The sequence below is a fragment of the Carcharodon carcharias genome, chromosome 31, assembly GCF_017639515.1.
Source record: "Carcharodon carcharias isolate sCarCar2 chromosome 31, sCarCar2.pri, whole genome shotgun sequence".
Taxonomy (NCBI): domain Eukaryota; kingdom Metazoa; phylum Chordata; class Chondrichthyes; order Lamniformes; family Lamnidae; genus Carcharodon; species Carcharodon carcharias.
In genome coordinates this window covers 19,204,521-19,229,886 of record NC_054497.1, presented here as the reverse complement: position 1 = coordinate 19,229,886, position 25,366 = coordinate 19,204,521, and the positions used below count along the sequence as shown (strand labels likewise).

General features: G+C 46.5%; 1 protein-coding gene across 5 annotated transcripts in view; it reads left to right on the top strand.

Moving 5' to 3' along the window:
* Positions 1-21,224, top strand: part of LOC121271543 (peripheral myelin protein 22-like) — a 57,316-nt gene extending 36,092 nt beyond the window's left edge. For 3 of the 5 annotated variants that reach the window (XM_041177529.1, XM_041177533.1, XM_041177531.1), the window contains exons 2-5: positions 10,346-10,472; positions 10,684-10,780; positions 15,633-15,773; positions 19,548-21,224. In XM_041177529.1, the coding sequence (XP_041033463.1) occupies positions 10,395-10,472; positions 10,684-10,780; positions 15,633-15,773; positions 19,548-19,705 (474 nt within the window). In that variant the 5' untranslated portion in view covers positions 10,346-10,394 and the 3' untranslated portion in view covers positions 19,706-21,224. Of the gene's footprint in view, positions 1-10,094; positions 10,220-10,345; positions 10,473-10,683; positions 10,781-15,632; positions 15,774-19,547 lie in introns of those variants that run through there. The other 2 variants (XM_041177532.1, XM_041177534.1) reach the window with 2 other exon arrangements.
* The last annotated feature ends 4,142 nt before the right edge of the window (positions 21,225-25,366 follow it).

The window sequence follows — 25,366 nt, the reverse complement described above, 5'->3', positions numbered from 1 at the left end:
CAATTCAGGCAGTGAATTCCAGATGCCCACCACACTCTGGGTGAAAAGATTGTTCCTTATGTTCCCTCTAATTCTTCCAGCAATCACTATAAACCTTTGCCCCCTGGTAATTTTCCCCTCAACTAGGGGAAACGAGCCCTTCCCGTCTACCCTACCTAGGACCCTCATAATTTTGTACACCTCAATTAGGTCACCCCTTAGCCTCCTCTGTTCTAAGGAAAACAACCCCAGCCTATCTAATCTCTCCACATAGCTGCAATTTCCAGGCCTGGCAACATTCCTGTAAATCTCCTCTGCACTCTCTCCAGAGCAATTATGTCCTTCTTGTAATGTGGTGACCCAGAACTGGACTTAGGAACGCTACCAAAATACACCAAACTCCAGTGTCAGCCATGCCTTGGAGGTTGAGAATGCTACCGGGCTGCTTCCCTTGACCAAAGCAAGGGCCTAGAATAAGGGTCATTGTCTCAGGATTAAGGGTTTAGAACTGAAAGCAAAGAAATTTTATCATTTGGGATGTGAACCTTTTGCAATTCTCCATCCCAGAGATTTGTGGATGCTCAAGATGATGAGTATGTTCAAGACTGAGATCAATAGATTTTTTGGTTACTGAGGGAATCGATGGGTATGGGGATAGTGCTGGAATGTGAAGCTGATGTCGATATTCTGCAGTGATTTTGTTGAAAGATGGAACAGACTCAAAGGGCTGAATGGCCTGAGAACCACTCCAGAGATTTGAGCACATAATTGAGGCTGGCAGATTAAGTGCACATTTATCTCATTATCACTGCTGCCTATGCCACCTTCTTGTCTGCTAATTGGCTGCCACATTTTTTTTACATTACAAAGTAAGGTTGCCAACCCCCCAGGGTTGGCATGGAGTCTCCAGGAATTGAAGATCAATCTCCAGGATACTGTTGTGCGCAACCCTGAAGAAAAATCATTGGGACATTAAAAAAGATTGTTGTCATTTTCCATGAACATTTCTCTTTACCAGATATAAAAATATCAATAATGGGGGGCAAAGACTGTTTGACAGACAGTCAAGCATCATCCAATTGGGTAATGAGTCTTTTTGCTTTCCTATTGACGTAGTACATCATGAGGATGGATCTGTTGGCCGACTAATGGCTGGAGTGTAGGGGCAAGTCATGTGATGAAACCTCTAGGAATGTGTTTAACCACAGTTGGCAACCCCACTACAAAGTCCTTCATTGGCTGTAAAAGTGCTTTGGGGTGTCCTGTGAGCATGAAAGACATCATTTTTTTCTAATTGCCAGGGTGGGGTGGTTTCTTCACATAGGAAATGCTGAGGGTGAGCTAAGTTTGGTTAGTGAGGCAGTGGTTATGGTACAGGGATCCTCAATGGTGCATTGAACAGCCCTGAGTTATCCTTATGCTACAGTGGACTGCAGGCCTCAAATTCAGAAGCTGTATACCCATTGGCCAGCGACACTTTGGAAATTCAGTGGAATGAATCCAGTTTCTCCTGTTTCCGTTCCATCGTGTCCATGGTCCCATCAGTTGTGCTGAACCTTGCATGACCCTCCCCACTCCTTAGGAGAGGAAGCCAACCCTCCAGGGAGTTACTGAAGCCTGATGTTTCCTTCCTTCCCTTATGTAATGGGCGGAGGGGGGAGGCAGGGGGTGGGGGGGGAGGGTGGGGAGGCAAAGTTCCTGTTCAAAATATGACACACACTGTGCATACAACTGCTTTTCTATACCACCTTCAACTTGGTCAAATGTCTCGAGGCTGTTTACAGAATCGTCATTAAACCAATCCAAAAGGAGGAGAAATTAGGACAGCTGACCTTAGCTTGGTCCAAGAGGCAGGTTAGAAGGAGCATCTTACAGGAGGAGTGAGCGGTGCCTGGATCCACACACACACACACCCTGCACCTTTTGTTATTTTTATCCATTCTTTCAGAATAATAATTCTTTTGGGGTAGTGCCTCCTGGCTCTCTAGGTATCAGACAGCCCAAAAAGCGGCACACTTTCACTGGTGTTGGGGGGGGGGTGGCGGGGGCGCATTGGTTAGTCTTGGGGATATACGGCCCGTGTGAAGTGTAACTCTGCCTGGTGCCATGTTCCTTTCCCGAAGTGGAGTTTAATGATTCTCGACCGAGGGAGCTCTGGAGCAAATTGAACCATTTCTACTGACGTTCATATCGCTACCAGTTCAACACTGTCTGGCCATTTAGGAGGAGAGTCTCATTTGGGTGAGCAAGCGCCTGGGCGGAGGGAACAGAATGTATCTCATTTTTACTCGATCCTGGCATGTTGAGGGGTCTTTTGCCATTTGCTGATCCAAGAGAGGCCATTTTAGGAATACACTGCTTATGAAGAACTAGCAGTGCCATGAGTGTACATGTGTGTCCATCTGCATGAAGCTAAATAATAGCACCATAACACAACAGTGCTGTGCATGATAGGAATTATTGGACTGAATGAGAACGCCGTCAGTGACATTGATGGAGACCGAGTCTGGTACTTGTATACTCTTGTGATCAACAGTCGTACAAAATGTTGGGAGGTCCCTGTTCAATAAACTAACATCGATCTGCATTGGTCCATGTCCACATCCATGTGGTATTCAGACCTTCTCTGAGGTCCGGGTGAGACTGGGCCAATCCTGTCAGGTGTACCGTGGATAGCATGCTTGAAATTAGAGGGGTTTGCAGCCATATTTTGCTTCCTTTAAGTGCGATTGCTGCGTCATGTCTACTTAGGGAGATCATAATTGGTTCGCTAATTAACTGCTCATTATCACTGCTGTGTGCCACCTTGCTGTGTGCTAATTGGCTGCCACATTTTTGACATTACTGCAGTGACTGCAAAGTAGAGTTGCCAACCCTCCAGGGTAGGCCGGGAGCCTTCAGGGGATGAAGATTAATCTCCACAGCTGTGTTGGTTCTTTTGTTTCTCATGTGGGTTCGGGCCCCGCTTCAGCTGTCTGAGCACATATTCTAGGCTGATACTCCAGTACAGTACTGAGGGAGTGGCATAGGCACATGGGAGTAGGCCATTCCGCCCCTATAGTATTTGAGGTGTCGCCTTTCAGGTGAGACAAGACCCCTCGGGCAGATGTTAAAGATCCCATGGTGGTAATTTTGAAGAATAGGAGGGGAGCCCTCCCCTCGTGTCCCGCCCGACATTTATCCCAGGCGCAACATCACTAAAGCGGATTTATCACGTTGCTGTTGTGTGGGATCTTGCTGTGCAAAAAATTGCTGCATTTCCTGCAATGAAAGAGACTGCGCCTCAAAAGGGCTTGATTGGCTGTAAGGGCGCTTTGGGGTGTCCTGAGGTCATGAAAAGGACTTGCATTTACATAGCATATTTCTTTCTCTACATTTGCTGCAGATGGTCACAAAAATTAGCAGATTTTTTTTTTCATTGGGTGGAGGCATTTATTGCCCATCCCTAGTTGCCCTTGACAACTGAATGAATTGCTAGGCCATTTCAGAGAGCTGGAGTCAGCAGCTTTCCTACCCTAAAGGGCATTAGTGAACCAGATGGGTTTTTAAGACTGTAGATTGATGGTTCCATCATATTTTTACTAAATTTAAATTTTAACCATCTGACACATTAGGATTCGAACTTGGGTCCCCAGAGTATTACCCTGGCTCTCTGGATTACTAGCGCAGCGACAATACTGCTACGCTATCGCCTCCCCTACTAACGGTGAAGGATCTCTTAAACGGAAGTTGTTCAGACTGAAGTGCCTTCACATATACACACACGCTGTCTGGAATAGGCCGCCTGGAGAGACAGATTGGTGGATACTTAGCGAGGGGAAGTGAGTGTGCAGTATAAGAACAAGGATGGCGGGTGAGATTTTCCAGATGTCACTGGTCTGAGTTGCATTGCCTGTGAGGGTGGGGGTAGCAGATTCAGTTGGAATTTTCAAAAGGGAATGGTCACATACGTGAAAAGGAAAAAAGCCTGCAGGGCTGGAAGAAAGGATCAGGGAAGTGGGACTAATTGGATAGCTTGTTCAAAGAGCCAGCACAGATACTGTGGACCAAATGGCCGCCTCCTGTGTGATTCTATAAGTTAGGGCTAAGCCTCATGGGCTGCAATAGTTGCATCTGTGTTCTAGTTGATGCCAGAGCATGGGCCCTGCTCTTTCAGGGTTTGCCTTGATTGGGGAACACATTCGGAGTAAGCAGCACCATATCCACTTTCTCTCATTGGTTGATCATGGTGACACTGAGGCTCGGCCTCTATCCAACCCCGCCCCAGGTGGATGTCAAGGATCACCTGACACCTAGTTGAGCAGCAGAGGAGTTCTCCTGGTGCCTTGGCCAATATTCCTCCCTCAATCAGCACCATAAAGCAGATTGGCTGGCCTTTGTTCTTGGGAGCTGTTTGTGAGATCTTGCTGTGCGTAGATCAGCTGTCGTGTTTGTCTCCGTCCAGAGGCTATGCTTCAAAAGTGGAGTGTGAAGTGATTCTTGAGGATATGAAGTGTGGCTCGATGGGCCGAATGGCCTAATTTCTGCTCCTATGTCTTATGGTCTTATGGCTTGAGCTGCTGGAGAGAGAGTCTGTCTTAAATCTTAAATTCCTGCAGTTTGGCTTCACGCTTTTCCCCCAACCCCCATCCCCTGTTCATGTCTCCCTGATGCATATCAACTGCTACCCTCGCAACGTAAGGAAGCATTCCCAGCAATGGATAAATGCAAAGCTCCCTCTTCCGTTCTGGGCACCACACCTATTTCTGCTGACTGGGGAGTGTAGGATAAGGGGGCATAGGTCTGACTCTAGCTTTTAGGCTTTCAAGGGTGAATTTAGGAACCACTTCTACAAGCAAAGGGCGGCAAGAGGTTTGGAACTCTCTTTCACCAAAGCGCAATTGATGCTAGGTCAATTAATTTTAAATCTAAGATCGGTCAATTTTTGTTAACCAGAAGTATTAAGGGTTAAGGGGCAAAGGTGGGTACATAGAGTCGGGTTGCTTTTTTTAAAAAATTTGCACATGGGATGTGGTTGTCATTGGCATGGCAACCTTTGTTGCTCAATCCCTAATTGCCCTTGAGAGCAGTTAAGAGTCAACCACATTGCTCTGGGTCTAGAGTCACATGTAGGCCAGACCAAGTAAGGATGGCAGATTTCCTTCCCTAAAGCACATTGGTGAACCAAATGGGTTTTTGTGACAAGTGATAGTTTCACCTTTGCTGAGACTAGCATTCAATTCCAGGCTTTTTATTAATTGATCTTTAATTGCACCAGTTGGATTTGATGCAGGGATCCTCTGGGGAAATGGTGGCTTTTAAACCTCTTCGACACAGCCTGTGAAGAAAATCCTTGAGTTCACCAGACACCGACATTCCTCACTTGTGGAATGGTTCAATTCCAGGTGTGTGCTGAGTTTAAAAAAAAAATTCTTTCATGGGACATGGGCTTCACTGGCTGGCCCAGCATTTATTGCCTATCCCTAGTTGCCCCTTGAGAAGGTGATGGTGAGCTGCCTTCTTGAACCGCTGCAGTCCCTGTGGTATAGGTACACCCACAGTGCTGTTAGGGAGGGAGTTCCAGGATTTTGACCCAGCAACAGTGAAGGAACGGCCGATATATTTCCAAGTCAGGATGGTGAGTGGCTTGGAGGGGAACGTACCGATGGTAGTTAATTTAGTTAGTTAATTAAGTTAGTTAATTTTATTCTTGGCCCAGTGCTCTGGCACTAAAGTCAGTTCCTGCCGACTACCGGTGAACATGAACTGGTTCTGGATAGTGCATGTGTGTGGTGCCTGCTGGATCAATAGCGAATGCCCTGTTGAGGCTCTTGCTTGTGGATTGGCCACTTGGACAGGATTATGGGATGGGAATGTGCTCCTCCTGCCCATGCTCTCTGCTAAAGAGTGATTGGCCACAGTTGCTGCTGTTGGCTTACGTTTGGGCAATGATGGATGTCACATGTGTCTTCACCCTGATCCTTCCTCTCACACTCTGTGTGGTCGAAGAGGCCACTAATCTCCCCTCTTTCTGTGTAGATGTCTGACGATTGGCTACTTGGGTCTGTGCCCAGGATGAATATCCCAGCATGAGTCGGTACTCTTAGCAAGAATGGGGCCTAATGGGGGAAGGTGACATGGTGTGTCGCAGTCTGCTGCCTCCGTCCAGGTCGAACATCTCGTTGTAGACCCCAAGGGATCTGCCTCTGTGCTTTCTATACTAGGTGAGTTATTGATACTGATGGGGGTTCTGGTCGAACACCAGTATCTGAAGCTCATCACTAGCAACAACTATATATAGCTCTGCGCAGACTTGAGCTGACCTGGGTCCTAACAGAGGCTGGTTACTTGACTATATGCCTGACTCATAAGATGTACATAATCTTGCTGATACAGGGTCACAGGCAGTAGTAAGCATTTGCAATAGGGAGCACAGGCAATAGTGAGCATCTAACATGGAGGCAGTTCTTTTATACTCCAACCTCCCACGTGAAGATGTTCCAGTGATGTCATGGTGCATCTTCTTAAAGGTACCTGTCATTGTCTGTTATGGGATGCAGGGTATACTGCAACAAAAGGCATGGCATACGCCAAGGATATATATGTCCCATTGCAGTCACTGCTGTTTCAGATTGGACAGTTTAAGTGACCTCCCCCCATGTGCCCTCTCGAGGAGCATATGAACTAGGAGCAGGAGCAGGCCCTTCGAACCTGCTCCGGGATTTGATAAGATCATGGCTGACCTGATTGTGGCCTCAACTGCACATTCCACCTTCCACCGATAACCTTAGATTTTTGGCTAACAAGGGAGTTAAGCTAAAGGCAAAATACTGCAGATGCTGGGAATCTGGGGGGGGAAAAAAACCAGAAAATGCTGGCCTGAGTGCACCTGCGGAGAAACAGAGTTGAGGTTTCGAGTCCGTATGACTCTCTTCTTCAGGGAGTCAAGCTACCTGGGCGAGAGAATTGCAAAGACTCACAGCCCTCTGAGAGAAAAGACATCTGGGTCTTAAATGGGAGACCTCTTATTTTTAACCAGTGTGCGCTGGTTCTAGTCAACCCCCACCCCAAGCAGAACTATCCTCCAGCACCCACTCTGTCAAGCCCCCTTGTGATCTTGAATGTTTCAGTAAGATCACCTCTGATTCTTCTAAACGCCAGTTTAGACAGGCCCAACCTGTCCCTTTTCTCGCAAGATAACCCCTTCATCCTAGGATTCAGTTGAGTGAACCTTGTTTGAACTGCTTCTAACGCAATTATGCCCTCCCTTTAAATACGGAGACCAAAACTGTACACAGTGTTCCAGATGTGGTCTCGCCAATGCCCAGCTCTTGCAATGCTCCTTTCCTGCCTGAGATGAAGGGGCGACGTTTTATTGACCCCTCGGCTGCTTCCGCCAAATAAATTCACGGGGTTGGCATGACGGAGGATTTGGTGATCTCCTCTTCAGAGATGGTTATTCACAGCAGCACCTGGTAAAGGGGCAACTTCTGCAGGTTACCTCCTTCTATAGGCTTAAGAGGTTTTTAAATGGCTTGTTAAGATTATTCTCCCCCACCAGTGGACACAATCTGCGCACTGCTCTTCACCCCCTTCACCTGTTCTGTTGGGACCTACCTTGTCCACACCCAGCTCCTTGAACTTACTGTCACAGGTTGGCACGTGGGCAGCACTTGAAAGGCAGCCTTGCCCATCGCTTGAGGGCAAGAACCAGATGTAGACCAAATGCAATCAGGGTGGCAGGTTCCCTTTCCTGATGTAATGAGGTAGTGCCACACTGTTGAGGGTGCCATCTTTCGTACGAGAAGTTGGCGTAAAGAAACCCATGGTACCATTTGAAGGATCTCGAGGGAGTCTTCCACTGAGTCCGGCCCAATATTTATCCCATGAACAACATCCAAACACAGAGAGTTTCTGGTTATTTGTCTCATTCCTGTGTACGTGTGTGTACGTGTGTGTATGTGTGTGTACGTGTGTGTACGTGTGTGTGTTTACGTGTTTACATAATGAGCATATGAATTAGGAGCAGGAGTAGGCCAATCAACCCCACCAGCCTGCTCCACCATTCAATAAGATTGTGGCTGACCTAATTTTAACCTCAACTCCACACTCCTGCCTGCCCCTGATAACCTTTCACCCCCTTGTTTATCAAGAACCTATCAACTTCTGCCTTAAAGATATTCAAGAACTGTGCTTCCACCACCTTTGTAGAAAAGAATTCTAAAGTCTCTCAGCCCTCCTGAGAGAAAAGAGTTTTCCTAAATGGGTGACCCCTTATTTTGAAACAGTGACCCCCTAGTCCTAGATTCTCCCACAAGAGGAAGCATCCTTTCCACATCCACTCTGTCAAGGCCCCTCAGGATCTTATATGTTTCAATCAAGTCGCCTCTTACTCTTCCAAACTCCAGTGGATACAAGCCCAGTCTGTCCAGCCTTGCCTCATAAGACAACCCGTCCATTCCAGATATTAATCTCATAAAAGCAAAAAAAACTGTGGATGCTGGAAATCCAAAACAAAATCAAAAAATACCTGGAAAAACTCAGCAGGTCTGAAAGCATCTGTGGAGAGGAATCTAGTAAACCTTCTCTGAACTGCTAATGCATTAACATCTTCCCTTAATAAGCAGACCAATACTGTACACAGTAATCCAGACGTGGTCTCACTAGCAACCTGTATAACTGAAGCATAACCTCCCCACTTTTGTATTCAATTTCCCGCACAATGAATTACATTCTATTAGCTTGGCTAATCATTTGCTGCACTTGCCTTTTGTGATTCATGCATTAGGACACCCAGATCCTTCTGCATCTCAGAGCCCTGTAATCTCTCACCATTTAGATAATAAGCTGCTTTATTCTTCCTGCCAAAATGGGCAACGTCACAGCTTCCCACATTCTACTCCATTTGCCAGGTCTTTGCTCACTCACTTAACCTCCCTTTGGCTTTTGTCCTCGTCACAGTTTAGTTTCCTTCCTACCTTCATGTCATCAGAAAACTTAGCATCAGCCCTTTCATCCATTTATATAAATTGTAAAGAGTTGAGGCCCTAGGACTGATCCCTTTGGCACAGCATTTGTCACATCCAGCCAACCATCATGCTTGCTGCAAAACAGCCAGCAACAACACTTCTAAACCAGGTCAATGGCTGCAAAGCACCTCCAGAACATTCCGAGGTGGTGAAAAACGCTGTAGGAATGCAAGTTCTTCCTTTTCTGTTTCTTGCTTGATATGACGGAATTCGGAGTCCGTCTGCAAGCTTTATTGAACCTAGTCGCAATATTAGCCATGGTGGGGTTAGGGCTCATGGGTTGTTGGTGTCATCTGGTCACCAGGAGGCGACAGTGCTCACAATAAGTACCGGCAGACTCATAGTTCTGTGGGTCTTTGTTACCAATGACAGGTCAGGTTACGAGTATTGAGTGGTGTCAAGCTGTGATGCAGAGGCACCTGTCAAATTAATTCACACCTGTTTCAATCTAAACTCTAGTATTCCTTATCCACAGATGCTCTGCCACAAATTTGTTAGTTTCTACTTGGCACTTAGTAGTCTTCCACCAGGCAATTTTCACAAGATGCACACAATGAGCGCAGTCAATGGTCATGTTAATCCAAAAATAGTCTGACAGTTTTTCCTTAAATGAATCCTTGGATGGCATTGTGATTAAGGCCTGTGGAAGATAATTCCATTCCTCAATTGTTCTGTGGGTGGGGGAGGAATGTGTTAACAAAGGAGGCACATTGGGGTGTATACAGTTGGAGCTGTCGGCCAAGAGCTCTTCAAGCTTGGTCACTTTGGGCCTTAATGTACTGCTTAGAAATATTTAATTGTTCATTCAAAATTTTACAGGGGCTTGTCAACGTGTGGGCTTTTTGCCTTTGGCGCTGGAGACAGTGCCAACCTAGCGATGTGACCAACTGGGAGATGCTAGCATCCCGCGAGTAATTGTTTTGTGTGTACAGTGAGATCTGATACATATGAAAATGCTTCAGCTGAGTATTTCTATTTCGGTTGTGTTTGAATAATCGGGGGAAGCACCAACTGTATGTTGGAGGCTGTCGGGCGTTCATATTGAGGATGATGACATCCGTTGCTATGACAGTAATGGGAGGGTGACTGGCAAGTGGGGTGGGAGGGGCCATGTTCTAACTATCTTCCAGCGTGAGGCTGAGTAGTGTGGCCAGTAGCTCACGTATACCATGTGGACTTTCACATCGATCCCTGGGCCTGGGATGTTACCTGGATATTTGGGGAAAGGTTTAGTGAGTCATGGGAATAAGGGCATATCTACCAGTCTTAAAAAGAAGAGTTAACAACTGGATTATTTATAATTTTATAATATATTTTTTGCTTGTATAATGTCCTAACTGTGATGTCCTCTTTTGTAGTGTTACTCTTCTAAAGCACTTAATTTGAAGACCACTCCTTGGATCCACCATGCTGCTGTTGCTAACCTCAATCTTTCTGCTGCATCTGACTGCAATCATCCTCCTCCTCATCTCCACAGCTCACAATGTAAGTATTGAATCCACCTGCTCTGATATCGCTTGACGGCAAAAGATTCTGGCAATTAAGGTGATGAAAGGATGTTGTAGCTGGGCTAGGGAGCTCACTACGTCACAGTCAACTCCCAGCGCAAGCTACTGTTGCTCTGGGACTTGTATTTCCAGCTCCTCTGTGCCCCACTTGCTGGTGTTTGTAGTGATGGTTTTTTTCCCGTTCCCAGGCTTGGTGGATAGGCAAGGATTACTGCACGGACATCTGGAAACAGTGCTTCTATCAAAACAGCAGTTGTGAAGACATTAGCTATAAAGACAAGGAAGGTAAGTTTGAGAGAAGCTCTTGGATCTCGCACCTCACTGGGCGGTGGACTGGGGGGGCGGTGGTGGTGGATATCACATTAATGCCAGGAGCCTTTGCCCACAGCCCCTGTAACTCGGCTTCTAATCATGTATTGGCTCTTGAATAAGGAGAGATGGTGGCGCAGTGGTAAAGTTAGTGGACAATAATCCAGAGGGGCCAGGCAAATGGTCTGGGACACAGGGTTGGGAATCCATGATGGTAGCTGGAATTTAAATTCAATTAATAAATCTGGAATTGAAAGCTAGTTTCAGTGATGGTGACCATGAGGCTATCGTCAGTTGTTGTAAAAGCTCATCTGGTTCACTTAATGCCCTTTAGGGAAGGAAATCTGCCACCCTTAGCTGATCTGGCCTACATGTGACTCCAGATCCACTTAACTGCCCTCTGATAAGGCTGAACACCAGCAAGAGTTGGTGCCCCCACGAGGGCGGAGGGGATCTGAGGTTATTTTGACATGTCTATTGTGGTTCAAGGGCAATTAGGGACGGCCAACAAATGCCGGACTTGCCAGCGATGCCCACAACCCATGACAGAATAAAAGAAGGAATGAGGCATATCTAAGAATGGCAGCTTGGTGACAGAGACTCTCAACCAGGGCCTGATGATCTGCTTCCTGCCCCTGGCTGTTGCTGGGAAGTGGGCGTTGAAATAGGGCATAGAGCGGGTCAGCTTGGGTTGTGAGGGTTGGTGAGATCAAATGGCCTTCTGACCCCTCACTGGTCAGGTGCCCAGTTATGGAATGGATACTCGGATAAAAGTGCCAGCACCTTTCGATCCTGAACAACAGCAAGGGTCGGTGCTCTCCCAGGGGGAGGAGGGGGATCTTTGAGCTTATCTTGACATGCCTATTGTGGTCAGTTTACTGCTACTCATGGCTTCTCCCTCTCCGCCCACCATCTGTGATGTCCTTCCTTCCTCTGTCTCCTTGCTCACTCATCCATACTCACTTCCCCACCCGCCCCCTTCCCCAAATTTGAGGTCACTTTTTTATGATTTTATGGGATTTGAGTGCCTCTGGCTGGGCCCAGCATTTATTGCCCATCCCTAGTTGCCCTTGAGAAGGTGATGGTGAGCTGCCTTCTTGAACCTCTGCAGTCCATGTGGTGTAGGTACACCCACAGTGCTGTTAGGGAGGGAGTTCCAGGATTTTGACCCAGTGACAGTGAAGGAACGGCCGATATATTTCCAAGTCAGGATGGTGAGTGGCTTGGAGGAGAAAGTCCAGGTGGTGGTGTTCCCATGTGTCTGCTGCCCTTGTCCTTCTAGCTGGTAGAGGTCATGGAAGGTGTTGTCTAAGGAGCCTTGGTATGTTCCTGCAGCGCACCTTGTAGATGGTACATTCTGCTGCTACTGTGTGTCGGTGGATGGGGGATTAAATGTTTAAGGTGGCGGGTGGGGTGCCAATCAAGCGGGGCTGCTTTGTCATCAATGGTGTCGAGCTCCTTGAGTGTTGTGGGAGCTGCACTCATCCAGACAACCGGAGAGTATTCCATCACATTCCTGACTTGTGCCTTGTTGATGGTGGACAGGCTTTGGGGAGTCAGGAGGATTCCTAGCCTCTGACCTGCTCCTGTAGCCACAGTACCTATATGGCTACTTGAGGGCGTCTTGTATTTTAAGGGATTGCCCCTGATTTTAATTGTTTATACATTGGAGTCAAAGGTTATCAGGGGGTAGACGGGAATGTGGGTTTAGAAATACAAAACAGATTGGCCATGATAGTATAGAATGGCTGAGCAGGCTCGAGGGACCGAATGGCCTTCTTCTATTTCCTATGTTGGTGGGATAGCCTGTGGGAGACTGAGCCTAGGTGATTCCTCTTGCAGTTTACCTCTTTTATTTTAAAGTGTACGCACTGTGGCTGTTGACCACAACTGCCCCTGGTAGCCGCTGGCAACACCCCCATCACAACCAACCCCTCCTCACCCGCCCCCCCACTCACCACCGCCCCCAGCCGAAGGGCCTCTTATTTTCTCTCACACGAGTTGGTTACCCTGGCTCGATCTCTCTCTCTTTGCTCCCCACCTCCCCTCGCGCTCCCCTCTCCCCCTCACAAACAACATTCTGGATCTTTCCCATTCATCCCACGTCCACCCCCCTCTTCTGGCACATTCCATCCCTCAGTCTCAAACACACTTTTTTTTTCTCTCTCCAAATTTCTCGAGCTGCGTACATCCTGCTTTCTCACCCCGTGAACTGCAGCCAATGTTTTCCTCTCAGACTGTCTTGTTTTTTTGGCGCGTGTTCCTCTCCTTGAATATAATCTGAGCAGGAAATTCCCGACTTAGCCTGGAACATTTTTCCTGGCTTGTTAACACAGTGACACACTGGTGCCACCCGCTGGTCACTTGGAGCAACAATCTCCATTTACAGGGAGCAAATCAACATTCGTTCGGTAACTCTGGGGCTGTGCACTCTTTGAACTGAAATAGGGTCACTGAATGGGCTATAATTGCAACTGCAAGTTCCCCTCCAAGCCTCACACCGTCCTGACTTGGAAATATATCACCGCTCCTTTGCTGTCGCTGGGTCGAAAGCCTGGAACTCCTTCCGTAACGGCACCAGGGGGTGTACCTACACCACATGGACTGCAGCGGTTCAAGAAGGGAGCTTCTCAAGGGCAATTAGGGATGGGCAATAAATGCTGGTCTAGCCAGCAGCGCCCACATCCCACGAAAAGATTTTTTTAAAAGTTGCAGGTTAAACAAAGAAGGGACTGAGGTGCAGCTATTTAGATTTTACTTACTAAAACAGGTGGCTATGCTTAATTTGCATACTCTAGGTTTAAACCTTGACTGTGTTGAAGGGACGAGTCTTCTCATTGATGTCTGTAGAATATTTTGGATAATACCTTCTTGAGAGTTGACAATATCTAGGGAATGGCTTATAACTGAACGTGGCCTGCAGACAGTGTCAGTCTCTCCCTTCCTTCCCCTCACAGATTTGTTTTCCAGAGGTTCCACCTCTGCAGGTGAATTAGCTTTATGGACTGTGACACCCGGAGTCCTGGCAGAGGCTGATTCCGCTCTGGAAGGGGACTCTTACTGACATCAGCAGTGTTCGAATCCAGGGCCCCAAGCTCTCTCTTTTTTTTTCAATGTGGCTCACCTGGAGGATACGCTAACCACGCGGGCCATCGAGGGAAGCTATCTCTCCTCTGCATCGGGGAGACCAAATGCAGACTGGGCGACCACTTTGGGGAATGGCTCCATTCAGTCCGCACCCATGACCCTGACCACCTGGCTTCCTGCCATTTCAGTTCACCGTTTTGCTCTTGTGCTGACATCCCTGTCCTCGGCCAATGTTCCAGTGAAACACAATGCAACCTTGAGGAACAGCACCTCATCCTTCGGTTAGGTACTATACAGCCTTCCGGACTCAACGTTAAGCTCAACAACTTCAGACCGTGAAGTCTGTCTGCCCCCCCACCGTGCCAGTCTGTATCTTGTTGACATGTTTTGCTTTCAGACAGTGCTGCCCTTTATCCTGCTATTAACACCTACTCTGGACCCATGTTTTGTTCCCTTACTACTACAATAGCCACTCTCTTTGCCTTTTGTTCCATGAAATCTTTGTCATTTAATCCCCCTCATCCTCTAACACATCCCTGACTTTCCCTTTTGCCCCACCTGACTCTTTCCCCACCACCCCCCACTCCAACCAACTTTCTCAACAGCATGAAACCCTTCACTTTTCTTCCTCTCTTTAGTTCTGAAGAGTGTTATTGGACTCAAAACGTTAACTCTGTTTCTCTATCCATAGATGCTGCTAGACCTACTAAGTTTTTCAAGTACATTGTTTATTTCTTCCAGGGAAGCTATTAGCACCTTAGTCGTTCATCCTCAGTCTAGACCAGCACTTCCTAAATTATTTTCTGACATGACGCTATTTTAACACTTGAAAATTAATGCAACTCCAGATGCCAACAAAAACAAAACAACATAGCAACATTCAGTATAATTAATAAAGCTCACATAACAGATCAACATGTAATGCATCATATAAACGTGGAAAACTGTGGGGGTTTTTTTGAGAAGTGCTTTGTAAAAATGTTATTTTATGTGCTCACCAGTCCATTACTTCATTTGAGTCACTCCAGCTCATGGACCTTGGCCAGGAAGCAACGGAGGTACAAGCTAAGGTCTTGAGGTGGCTGCTGTTGGAGTCCATGTCACTCTGCAGTGCCAGGGTGACAGGGTTGGGCTCAGACAGGTTGCAGCTCAACAGTGGAGGCATCGCTGCTAGGTTCATGGTCAGGGCCAGGCTTTACGTGAACAGGCTTGGAACATAATGGGACAGTTGCTGGGCACTTGAGATCTCAGCCAAGCTCTCTATATATTTTTTTGTTTTTATGTTTTTATCTCTGTTTTTATCTCTATATATTCCCTGGTTACAGAAGGCTCAGTGAAGTGACCATCAGCTGGTGGCCATGGCCCAGTGAGAGAGAGAGCAGGGCAAGGGAAGGGCTAGACATTGCCTGGGCCTCAGTTCCGGTGCATGGCACGGTCTCATAGGTGGAGGAGCTCATAACCCCACCATTTGCGGTTTAGGAGATGCTGGTTGAGGGGCTGCTGCAACATAGGATGGATGTTGATGCTGATGGTGGTGCAGCTTTGGGACCAGCTCTGGGAAAGATATGGCCAGGAGCGGGGAAGAGGATAGAATCTCCCACATTCTCTTTTGTTATTAATATAGTGGGAAAAGTGCTCTTGACTGCTACTTAAAACCAGAGGCAGCTGGTTAATTTAATAGTCTCCAGGAGGTTCCTTTGTCATGTGGTGACCTGTAACGTTTGATCTGTTTTGCCTCCAGAATACTTGCAGACTGTCCAGGCCGCCATGGTGCTGGCTGTGATCTTCTCCTGCTGCGGGCTGCTCATCTTCATCTGCCAGCTCTTCTCATTGAAGAAAGGAAATCGATTTATCTTCACTGGACTTTTTCAGCTGCTCTCCTGTAAGTTGGTGCAACATTCACTCTTGAAAGACCACCTGGGGACTACAGTTGCAAGATGGGATAAAAGAATTCAGTCAGAGTGCAGTCCCTTTATTTAAAATATCAAAGATGCACATCCTCAGAAACCCCAGGTAGAAAAGCTCACTACTTCCTAGACATTCCCCGACAAATGCAGTCACTTGAAACACTAGCAAGGGTGTACCTGAAAAACTGGAATTAGAGGCACCCCAATCATTAATTTATTGGGGTGAATTGGATCCTGTTTATTTGTTAGAAACTAAACCAAATACAAAGATGAGTGAGAAATGAATTAATGAAACAGCAAGAAAATAATTTACTAAAGAGCCTTGCAATGTTCAGCAGGAAAACCAGCGCTTTCAGCTCATGAGTGCGGACGGGTTTCCATTTCATCAGGTTAAACCAACTATCAGTGTAAAATGGACCAAGGCAGGACACAAACCTGCAGCTGTCTGATAACATCACATGATTTACACTGATGTCAGTGCCTTATCCATTCGGTCTCACGGCCACCTTTGAATCAGCAGTTGGGGAGAGGGCATCTCACCTCAACCCTTCATCAGTGATGCATAGTGACAACATGGGTGCAGGCACACATCGATACTGCCAGTTTTCCACCCCAGGCGCTATGGAATGATGCACAAACCATTGCGCATGTGCAGAGCAATCTCGGCCAGGCCCTCTTGGCTGTGGTGGCGACACACACACGCTGGAAATGAAAATACTGTTCAACCCCATCTAGTCTCCCATTGACCAGAAATTGGGCTGGACTAGCCACATAAATATTGCAGTTACAACAGCAGGTCAAAGGCTAGGAATCCTGTGGAGAGTAACTTTTCCTCTTGATTCCCCAAAGCCTGTCCACCATCTACAGGGCACAAGTCAGGAGTGTGATGGAATACTCCCCACTTGCCTGGATGGGTGCAGCTCCCACATCACTCAAGAAACTTGACACCATCCAGGACAAAGCAGCTGCTTGATTGGCACCACATCCACAAACATTCACTCCCTCCACCACCGATGCACAGTGGCAGCAGCGTGTACCATCTACAAGATGTACTGCAGGAACTTACCAAGCCTCCTTTCACAGCACCTTCCAAACCCACGACCACTACCATCTAGAAGGACAAGCAGAAGACAAATGGGAACACCACCTCCTGGAAGTTCCCCTCCAAACCACTCACCATCCTGACTTGGAAATATATCGGCCGTTCCTTCACTGTCGCTGGGTCAAAATCTTGGAACTCCCTCCCTAACAGCACTGTGGGTGTACCTACACCACATGGACTGCAGCAGTTCAAGGAAGTGGCTCACCATCACCTTCTCAAGGGCAATTAAGGATGGGCAATAAATTCTCGCCTGGCCAGCAAAGCCCACATCCCATGGATGAATTGTTTAAAAATTCACATTCCATGTACATTCCACCCGCCTATTAAAATTCCAGGGCAATTAATACTGATTGACAAAGTTGGTACGATCGCTGTAGAGACCAGTAATGGTTTAAAGAGAAATTTAAACTTCTAGCTATTGAAACCATCAAGATTTCATGTTTTAAAGGAAATTTTACTGTAGCAATGACTAAAGACATAGCCCTATTAATTAAACACTTTTCTTTTCATATGCAATTTATACTTTAAACTCAAAAAGCATCTGATCCTTTCTGTCTTAAATTACAACCGAAAACCTCAATTCTGTTAGGTTACTCAGTCTCTTAAGCAGACATCCAAAGTGTTTTGCAGCTCCCAAGAGTTTATTTCTGTTCTTTCCCTTTCCCAATGCTGTCTTTCACCATGAGAGATTTCCCTGGGGATTCCTCCTCCAATTTCAACTCGGCAAACCCTCCAGCCGTGTTTTAACTGCTTGTGAATTAGGTATTCAGACTGGGTGTAAGCTCTATCTGCATTTCACATGGTGAATGCTGGTCGGCATTTTCTCTGCTTAAAGTGCAGATCTGGCTAACATCCAGCTTCTTGCTCTCCTCCTCCCAGTCGGCAGCAGATCCCTCAAGACCAAAAGCTGCAACTGCTCTTCTGTCTGTGATCTCTCTGGGTTAGGGTTGCCAACTGTGATTAAATATATTCCTGGAGGTTTCACCGCTTGCCTTACCCCCATGCTCCAGCCACTAGTTGGCCAACATATCCATCTTTTGTGATGCACTGCCTTCCTACGCCAATTAGAAAGCAAAAAGGCTCATTAACCAATTGAATGATGCCTGACTGGTCAGACAAACAGTCGTTACCCTGCCCCCGCTGTTTTCAATGATTTTATATTTGGTAAAGCAAGATGTTCAAAGAAACTTTTAATAAAACTATCTTTTTTAATGCCTCTATGATTTTACTCCAGGAACGCACAGAACTATTTCGTGGAGATTGATCTTCAATCTCTGGAACCCCCAGGCCAATCCTGGAAGGTTGAAAACCATATTTGGGGTTTATAGGGCAGTCTGTAATCTGATATCTACCTTCCATGTCATGGCAACAGGAAACAACCTATCCCTGTATCCAGATAGAAATGTTAATCAGCTACCTCTTATCACCATTGATTTTCATTTTAGAAATAAAGGGACAGGTTCTAGTACGACTATTTACAATTCAATACTGACGACACCTTTCTGGGTTTTAGGAGATTGGGGCCTTCTCATTGTGGACTTAAAAACAACTGTCATTGTCCCCAGATGTTAACATTTAGCATCTCCACCTCAGTGACACCCCGTGACTCTCTTTCACCTAACAATTAAACCACCCAGATTTATTGTTAGACCGACTCTAGCATAAGTCCCATGACTCATTTCATTTACCTACATTTAAAGTTGCAGATACCATCCTAAAACATAAACATCACACTTGTACCAAAGGGGTCAAGCAAAATTTATGAATATTGCCATCCTTAAACTGCATTGAAAACTAAGTGCATCATTGTGTGGTTTTGTCACAAGAAGGGCAGCTTTTAGCTTTCAGCCTTTACCCTCCCTTCTGTATATTGGAAACACTCTCCCCACCTCCACCATCCCCTCCCCCACCCCCGTCCCAACATACCTCCTATGTCTAATGACCTCTTCCTTGAGCTGACCTCCTAGAGGTTATGAAGGTAGATCTGAACCCTGAATTAATCGTGTCCATGGTTGGTTCACCCTGACTGGAGGCCAACTGGTTTCAGGAAGCTTTCCTATGAAAGCGATCAACACGTGAAAGGGGCCCAGAGCTCGGGGTAATGGAATGGAAAACCTCAATTATTTTTTAAGACCTCCAAACCTGGCCTTTTTGGTCCTGGTCATGAATCCACACTGATTCCCCTGTCTGGGAGTGCTGCTAAATCATGTACTCTATGTTATTGATTATAGTTTCTGGTTTGATTTGCCACCCTCCTCCTTGTCACTTTATACACTCTATATCTGCTGCTTTGAGACATGGCGTAACTGTGTGCTGATGAAGAGGAAGCTGAGTCCGCAGTCATCTTCGCAATGGAAGCTGAGAAGCAGCCATGCCATTGTGGAGCGATGTAGCTCAACATTGCTGAGTTGATATCATAATTCTTCTTCGACAAAGCCTTAAGTAACTCTTTATCATTCATCTCCCCACAAAGTCTGGCTGTATTATTTCCATTATCCTACAGAGAGCAGCGTGATGTTGGAGAAACCTGGAAAATATTTTACTCCCACTGAGGTGTATTTTTGATGATTTCAACGTTTGCACAGTTGCCCCTTGCCAAGGCAGAGGCTGTCTTGCCCTGTCTAACGGTGTTTGTGTCCTGTTCCAGGTCTCTGCGTGATGACTGCAGCAAGTGTCTACACCGTCCACTTCCACCACAACGACCAGAGTAACGGGTACGGGTCCTCTTACATCCTGGCTTGGATCTGCTTCCCCTTGACACTGCTCAGCAGCATAATGTATGTCATCCTCCGCAAGCGGGAGTGAGCGCTCGTGGCTCACGGGCACTCGAGGCTGGGGACGCTCTCGAAAGGCAGATCTTTGGGCCCAAGCTGGTGTCAGTCTCTGGAGCGACGTTAAACTGGATTTCCATTTTAAAAGAAAAAGGGAAAGTTATTTTTGTAAATTCTTTTCGTCTTGCACTTGCTCTTCCTCGTCCTCTTGCTCATGCTCTCCCTCCCCTCCCCTTCTCTTCCCTTGCCATCAACATTAAAAATGTCTTCCCTAAAGCCAGGCTTTTCTTCAGTTAGATGGGAAGAGGGGCTTTTGCAGCATCCCTAAGGGCAAAGTCCTTTGTTGAGTTTTACAGGGTGGGGAGGGTGATGTAATCCCCGTGTCTTAAATGGAAGAGTCATGCCTTTGAGCCCCTAACGCAAGCACAAAGTTTAACTTTTAGACAGTCACTTCCAATCAAAATGGTCGAGGGAGCATAAAACCCTCCATGAGAAGGTTCCTTTTGAATTATCATCGTAAGATTGCGTCTGAGCTCTTCTCTCAGGCAGGTCTTGGGTCTCCATGGAATGGAATGACTCTTAACGCTGGCCACAGTAATGGGGAGATATCCCCAAGCCCAGGTGTTCCTGGCTGAAGCCATGTGCTGTGGTTTTAAGGTTTGGAGAGAAAGAATCCTGCTCAGAACCAACAGATGAACCTAGGCTGAGATTATAAAGATGCAACTGAACACTAAGAAGATTCTTGATTCACAGTGCTGTCTAGGCCCGTGCCTGGACTAGACTTGGCCATGGGGCTTGATCCCTTTCACACCTTCTCACCTTTTGCCCTTCCTTTTATGATACCTCCCCCCAGTGAGGTGGCCTGCTGGAAGCATCCTCCTCGGCGCCTCCTGGTGATGGCGGGGGGGAATGGAAGTGATTGCCCTTTCTCCCCACAACAACTCATTGGTGAAAATGTAAACGGTGGCACTCAATACTGCCCTTCTCATCTCTGTGACTTGGGGGGTGTGTGGAGGGGAAAGGTGTAGAAATATCTTTTGGGGTGTCCCAAACTGGCCCCTTACCCATCCAACAATGTTCCTCTTTTTTTTTCTAAAAATACTATCTTTTCTTTGGGAATCTTCCCAGCACCATTTAATACAAATATGCTCCCAGATTTTTTTTTTTACGTTATTTTTTTTGTGTATTCATCAGCCAATGGGCCCCAGACCAATCAGTGATGCTTGTACAAAATACAGGGCCATTAACCCACCCCTCTCCCCCAATTTTCACTCGGCCTTATAAAATGAGTCTCCTCCTCATGGGGTATTCCTCAGCTAAAACCTTGTTAGGCTTAAATGAACTCTATCGCCAACCCCCTTCTCTTCCCTTGCCAAACTCTTCTAGTTGGTGTTCAATATAGATTTATGTCTGAACAGCTCTGACCAGCTCCATGTTATGAGGGAAGGGGGATTGTTTAGTATTTTTTGTATGACTGCCACTACATAAACATTTTTTTAGAACCAAAAAGCAAAAATGTGCAAACTAGTAATAAATGAATATTATATTGTTAATACATAGGATTGTATCTCTCTCTGGGTTGAGCTTTGGTGTTCCTGATATTATGGATGTGTCTTCTGTGTTCTAATGCTCCAGTTGATCCCTACATTGAGCTCCCCAAGTGGCTCGAGGTCAAAAATAAGCTTTTGCTGCAAAACTGAGCTAATTGCAGCCACTGCCATTGATGTACAAGGCTTGGGAACAGAGCAGTCCATGCAAACAACTTGGAGTTACACTGGGCCTTAACCTAGAAGATTGTTCCGAGGTGTTTCAGAGGGGAAGGGGGTGCTTTGCAATGGAAGAATAGACACTGAGTCAAAGGAGGAGATGGTAGGCGAGGTGATGAAAAGCTTGGTCAAATAAACGAGTGTTAAAGAGACTTGTATAAGGGCAATGGTGGGACCACATCTGGAATACTGTCTACAGTTTTGGTTTCCATATTTGGGGGAAAAAAAAAGATATAATTGCATTAGAAGCTGTACAGAGAAGGTTCACTTGACTCGTTCTTCAGATGAAGGGCTTATCCTATGAAGAAAGGTTGAACAGGTTGGGGCTATACCCATTGGAATTTAAGAGAATGAGAGGTGATCTTATTGAAACACATAAGATCCTGAGAGGACTTCATAGGGTGGATAGTGGGAGGATGGTTCCTTTTGTGGGGGAGTCTAGAACTAGGGGGCACAGCTTAGGAACAAGTGGTCTCCAATGTAAGACTGAGAGAAGGAGAATTTTTATTTCTCTGAGTGTCGTTAGTCTGTGGAATTCTCTTCCCCAGAAAGCAGTGGAGGCTGGGTCATCGAATTTATTCAAGGCAGAGTTAGACAGATTTTTGATAGTTAAGGGTGTCAAGGGTTATGGCGGGGTGGGGGGGGGGGGAGTTGGTGCGGGGTGACTGACAGGAATGTGGAGTTGAGACCACAACCAGATCAGAAATGGGGGACCACTGGAGCCAAAGAAACAGGGTTTGGGTGGAGTGACTGCAGGGCTGGAGGAAGTTTAAGAACTTTGAAAAGCAAAGTCTTGGATGGATTTAAACAGAATGATGAGAATATTTAATTTGGAATCTTGGGTGGCTGGCAGTGAGGGGCTGGAGATTCTGTCTTCACTGTACGAGGGTGGAGGGTGGGCCTTGTGGTGTTAGGGATGCTTGTGGGGGAGGGGATCCAGCTCCTCCTTGTCTCCAGAGTTCAAAGCACCAAAGCTCTGAAACTTATCAGTTTCTTCTGCGAAGTTGGCTCCTCATCATGTCTTGCTGCTGCTGCTGCTGGGCCCCGGACAGCCCCGCCTCCCATTGGATAATTAAATTAGATTCTGATACAAGCTGCAGCATCAGGTCTCAACCTTTGACCTTCAATAGGCCCAACTGCTTTTAACAGGAACTGCATCCGAGGACTAAACAGCTACACCACCTGCAAGTTCCCTTCTGGGTCACTCAGTTGGAAATATATCGCCGTTCCTTCGCTGTCGCTGAGTCAAATTCCTGGAACTCCCTCCCTAACAGCACTGTGAGTGTACCTACACCACATGGACTGCAGCGGTTCAAGAAAGCAGCTCACCACCACCTTCTCAAGGGCAATTAGGGATGGGCTGTAAATGCTGGCCTAGCTGGCGATGCCCATGTCCCAAGAATGAATAACCTGAATCAGTACCGATTAGGGATTGTTCAGCTCGAGAGCGAAGGAACACGATGCTAAAGTGCCTCACAGCTAATGAAGAATTGTTAAAATGTAGTGACTGTCATAGTGACTACCTAATCTGTTTTAGTGATGTTGGGAGAGGGATAAGTGTTAGCCAAGACACCATCCCTGCCCCTCTTTGAAGTAGTCCCTTGGGATCTTATACACGTGACCGAGAGGTCAGAGGGCCCCTCAGTGGATGGCGCTTGTGACAGTGCAGCACGCTATCATTAGTGCATTGGAGAGTCAGCCTGGATTTTGTGCTCAAGCCTCTGCAATGGGACTTCAGCCCAGAATATTCTGTCTCAGGAGAGAGAGAGAGAGCGTTACCCATTGAGCACAACACCGTGAACTTTATACTCTCCTGAATAAATCAGTAAACCAATGAAAATAAGCAAATTAATACCCCATGTTAAAGGGGCACTTCCACATTATTTCAATTTATTAAGTTTCTATTTTAGTTGCATTGATGTTTCCCAGGGCTGACAGCACATTCCTGAGTGTCTCTTTATACTCTTGAGTATACCCACTAAACAAATAAATGTATTAAATAACGAACACACCCCTTACAGGGGCACTGTAACAAAAAAACAAACTTTATTGGAAACTTATAGAAATTAAATTGAAATATAATTTGTAGGGCTGATGATGAACTCCAGCCCCTGCGGTGCCCACTGGTCGTGAAAGGTGTCGAGTTGGACACCTTGTGCTCCCTCTTCAGGGACACTCGGGTGAGGACATAACCACGGAAGAGAGGCAGGCAGTCAGGCCAAGCCCCCACCACCCCAGACACCCGCTCCCTGGACTTCCCAATAGCCACCTTGGTCGGGCCCACCAGCAGACGGCCGTGATGTTTATATTGAAGTATATCGTAGGGTATGTAGATTAGGAATGGTCAATCCAGAACATCATTGCAAATTTAAACCACGATGGGAGGGCAAATTGGAGATCATCAGGATGTTGTCTCCTCAAGGGGGTGATCAAAACATGGGGCGGGTGTTAGCAGAGGTGGTTGAGGTAAATAACTTGAATTTTTATAAGAAATGGCTCCATTCTGTGACAATGAATTTTTTTTTGATTTCCCCTAAGGTGGGATAGTTTGAAAGGCTTTCTTCACCTATGTTGATCTTGTGAATCCCACCTCCTCCATGAGCAGTGATCCATTGCCTTGCGTAGATGCAGGGGGGGGCTCCTGTTCATGGACACATGCACACTGCACAAATCAGAGGTCTCCAGGCAGGTCTGCAATAACGAATGGGCATAAACTGTTCGAATCTCATCATTCACCCTAACTTCATTTAGTTTACAGAAAATACAAAATTGCTCCCTTCACTTCCTCCTGGCAGAGATTGCAACATATAGAACTCATTGCTGATCCCGAGCATGATACCAGACCATGATGGTTCCTAATCCGTCTGTCGGTACTGTTTTGCCCCAGGGCAAGTCCTTATCCACAGTTCATGCATGAGAATTATTAGGGGAGCGTAGCTGAACTGGTTTAACGTTGTCTTCCACTAGTTGCTTATCTTCACAGTATCTTCTCCTAGTAAACTTCAAACAAGCCTAAAGAGACCCACCTCCAGTTTGCAGATGGTGACAGTGGCTCTGACTCTGGTCTTGTGGTTCTGTGTCCCTACCTCTGGGCCAGAAGCTCTGGGTTTAAGTCCCACTCCAGGACTTGATGGCCGTGGAAGGTGTGTTCATAACGTGGCCAAACGTTTCGACTGAATCTTTCCAATATGCCTGGTGGCAGGTGGTAAGCGGGGGAGAGTTTCAGCCATACTGCAGAAGGCAACAGCTAACCATTGCAACATCTTGCCAAGCATAATCATGGACCAATCCAATAGAAGTCCATAACAAAAACAAAAATACCTGAAAAAACTCAGCAGGTCTGGCAGCATCTGTGGAGAGGGACACAGCTAACGTTTCGAGTCCGAATGACCCTTCAACAGAACAGAACATGTCCTCTTAGGACATGGGTAGCTGGAGGAGGAGGAAGTTTCAACAGCACCCATTAGACACAGCTTTCTGGTTCTTACTCCAGTATTCAGTGCTAGTGCCAAAACCAACCTGTCTGACTCAGGTGGAACTATGGTCACCGAGCCAATGGTCACTCTGCCCGAACACAACTACACCACTGGATGCCAGCCCGGTATTTACAGGTTACATTCTAGTTTCCAGGACTGCCTGGAGCAGAGTTCAAACCCTTCAACCCTTCTCACTCAAAGACGAGAACGTGACCACTAAGTCCTGCTCCTGTCACCCACAATCGTAAGTATAAAACCTTCAGGATATCACATCACAGCTATGGATAATAAAGGGACAATCGTGGCTCCAGTTCCAATCAGGCCAATTTGGAACAAGGAACAAAGCTTTATTCTCAGGGTTGGCAATCATACATTCTGTCTGTTTTATAATAACAGGTATATTAAAAGTTTTATGCCTGCCTGCACTTCTAGTCTGCAAAACCTTACTTCCTG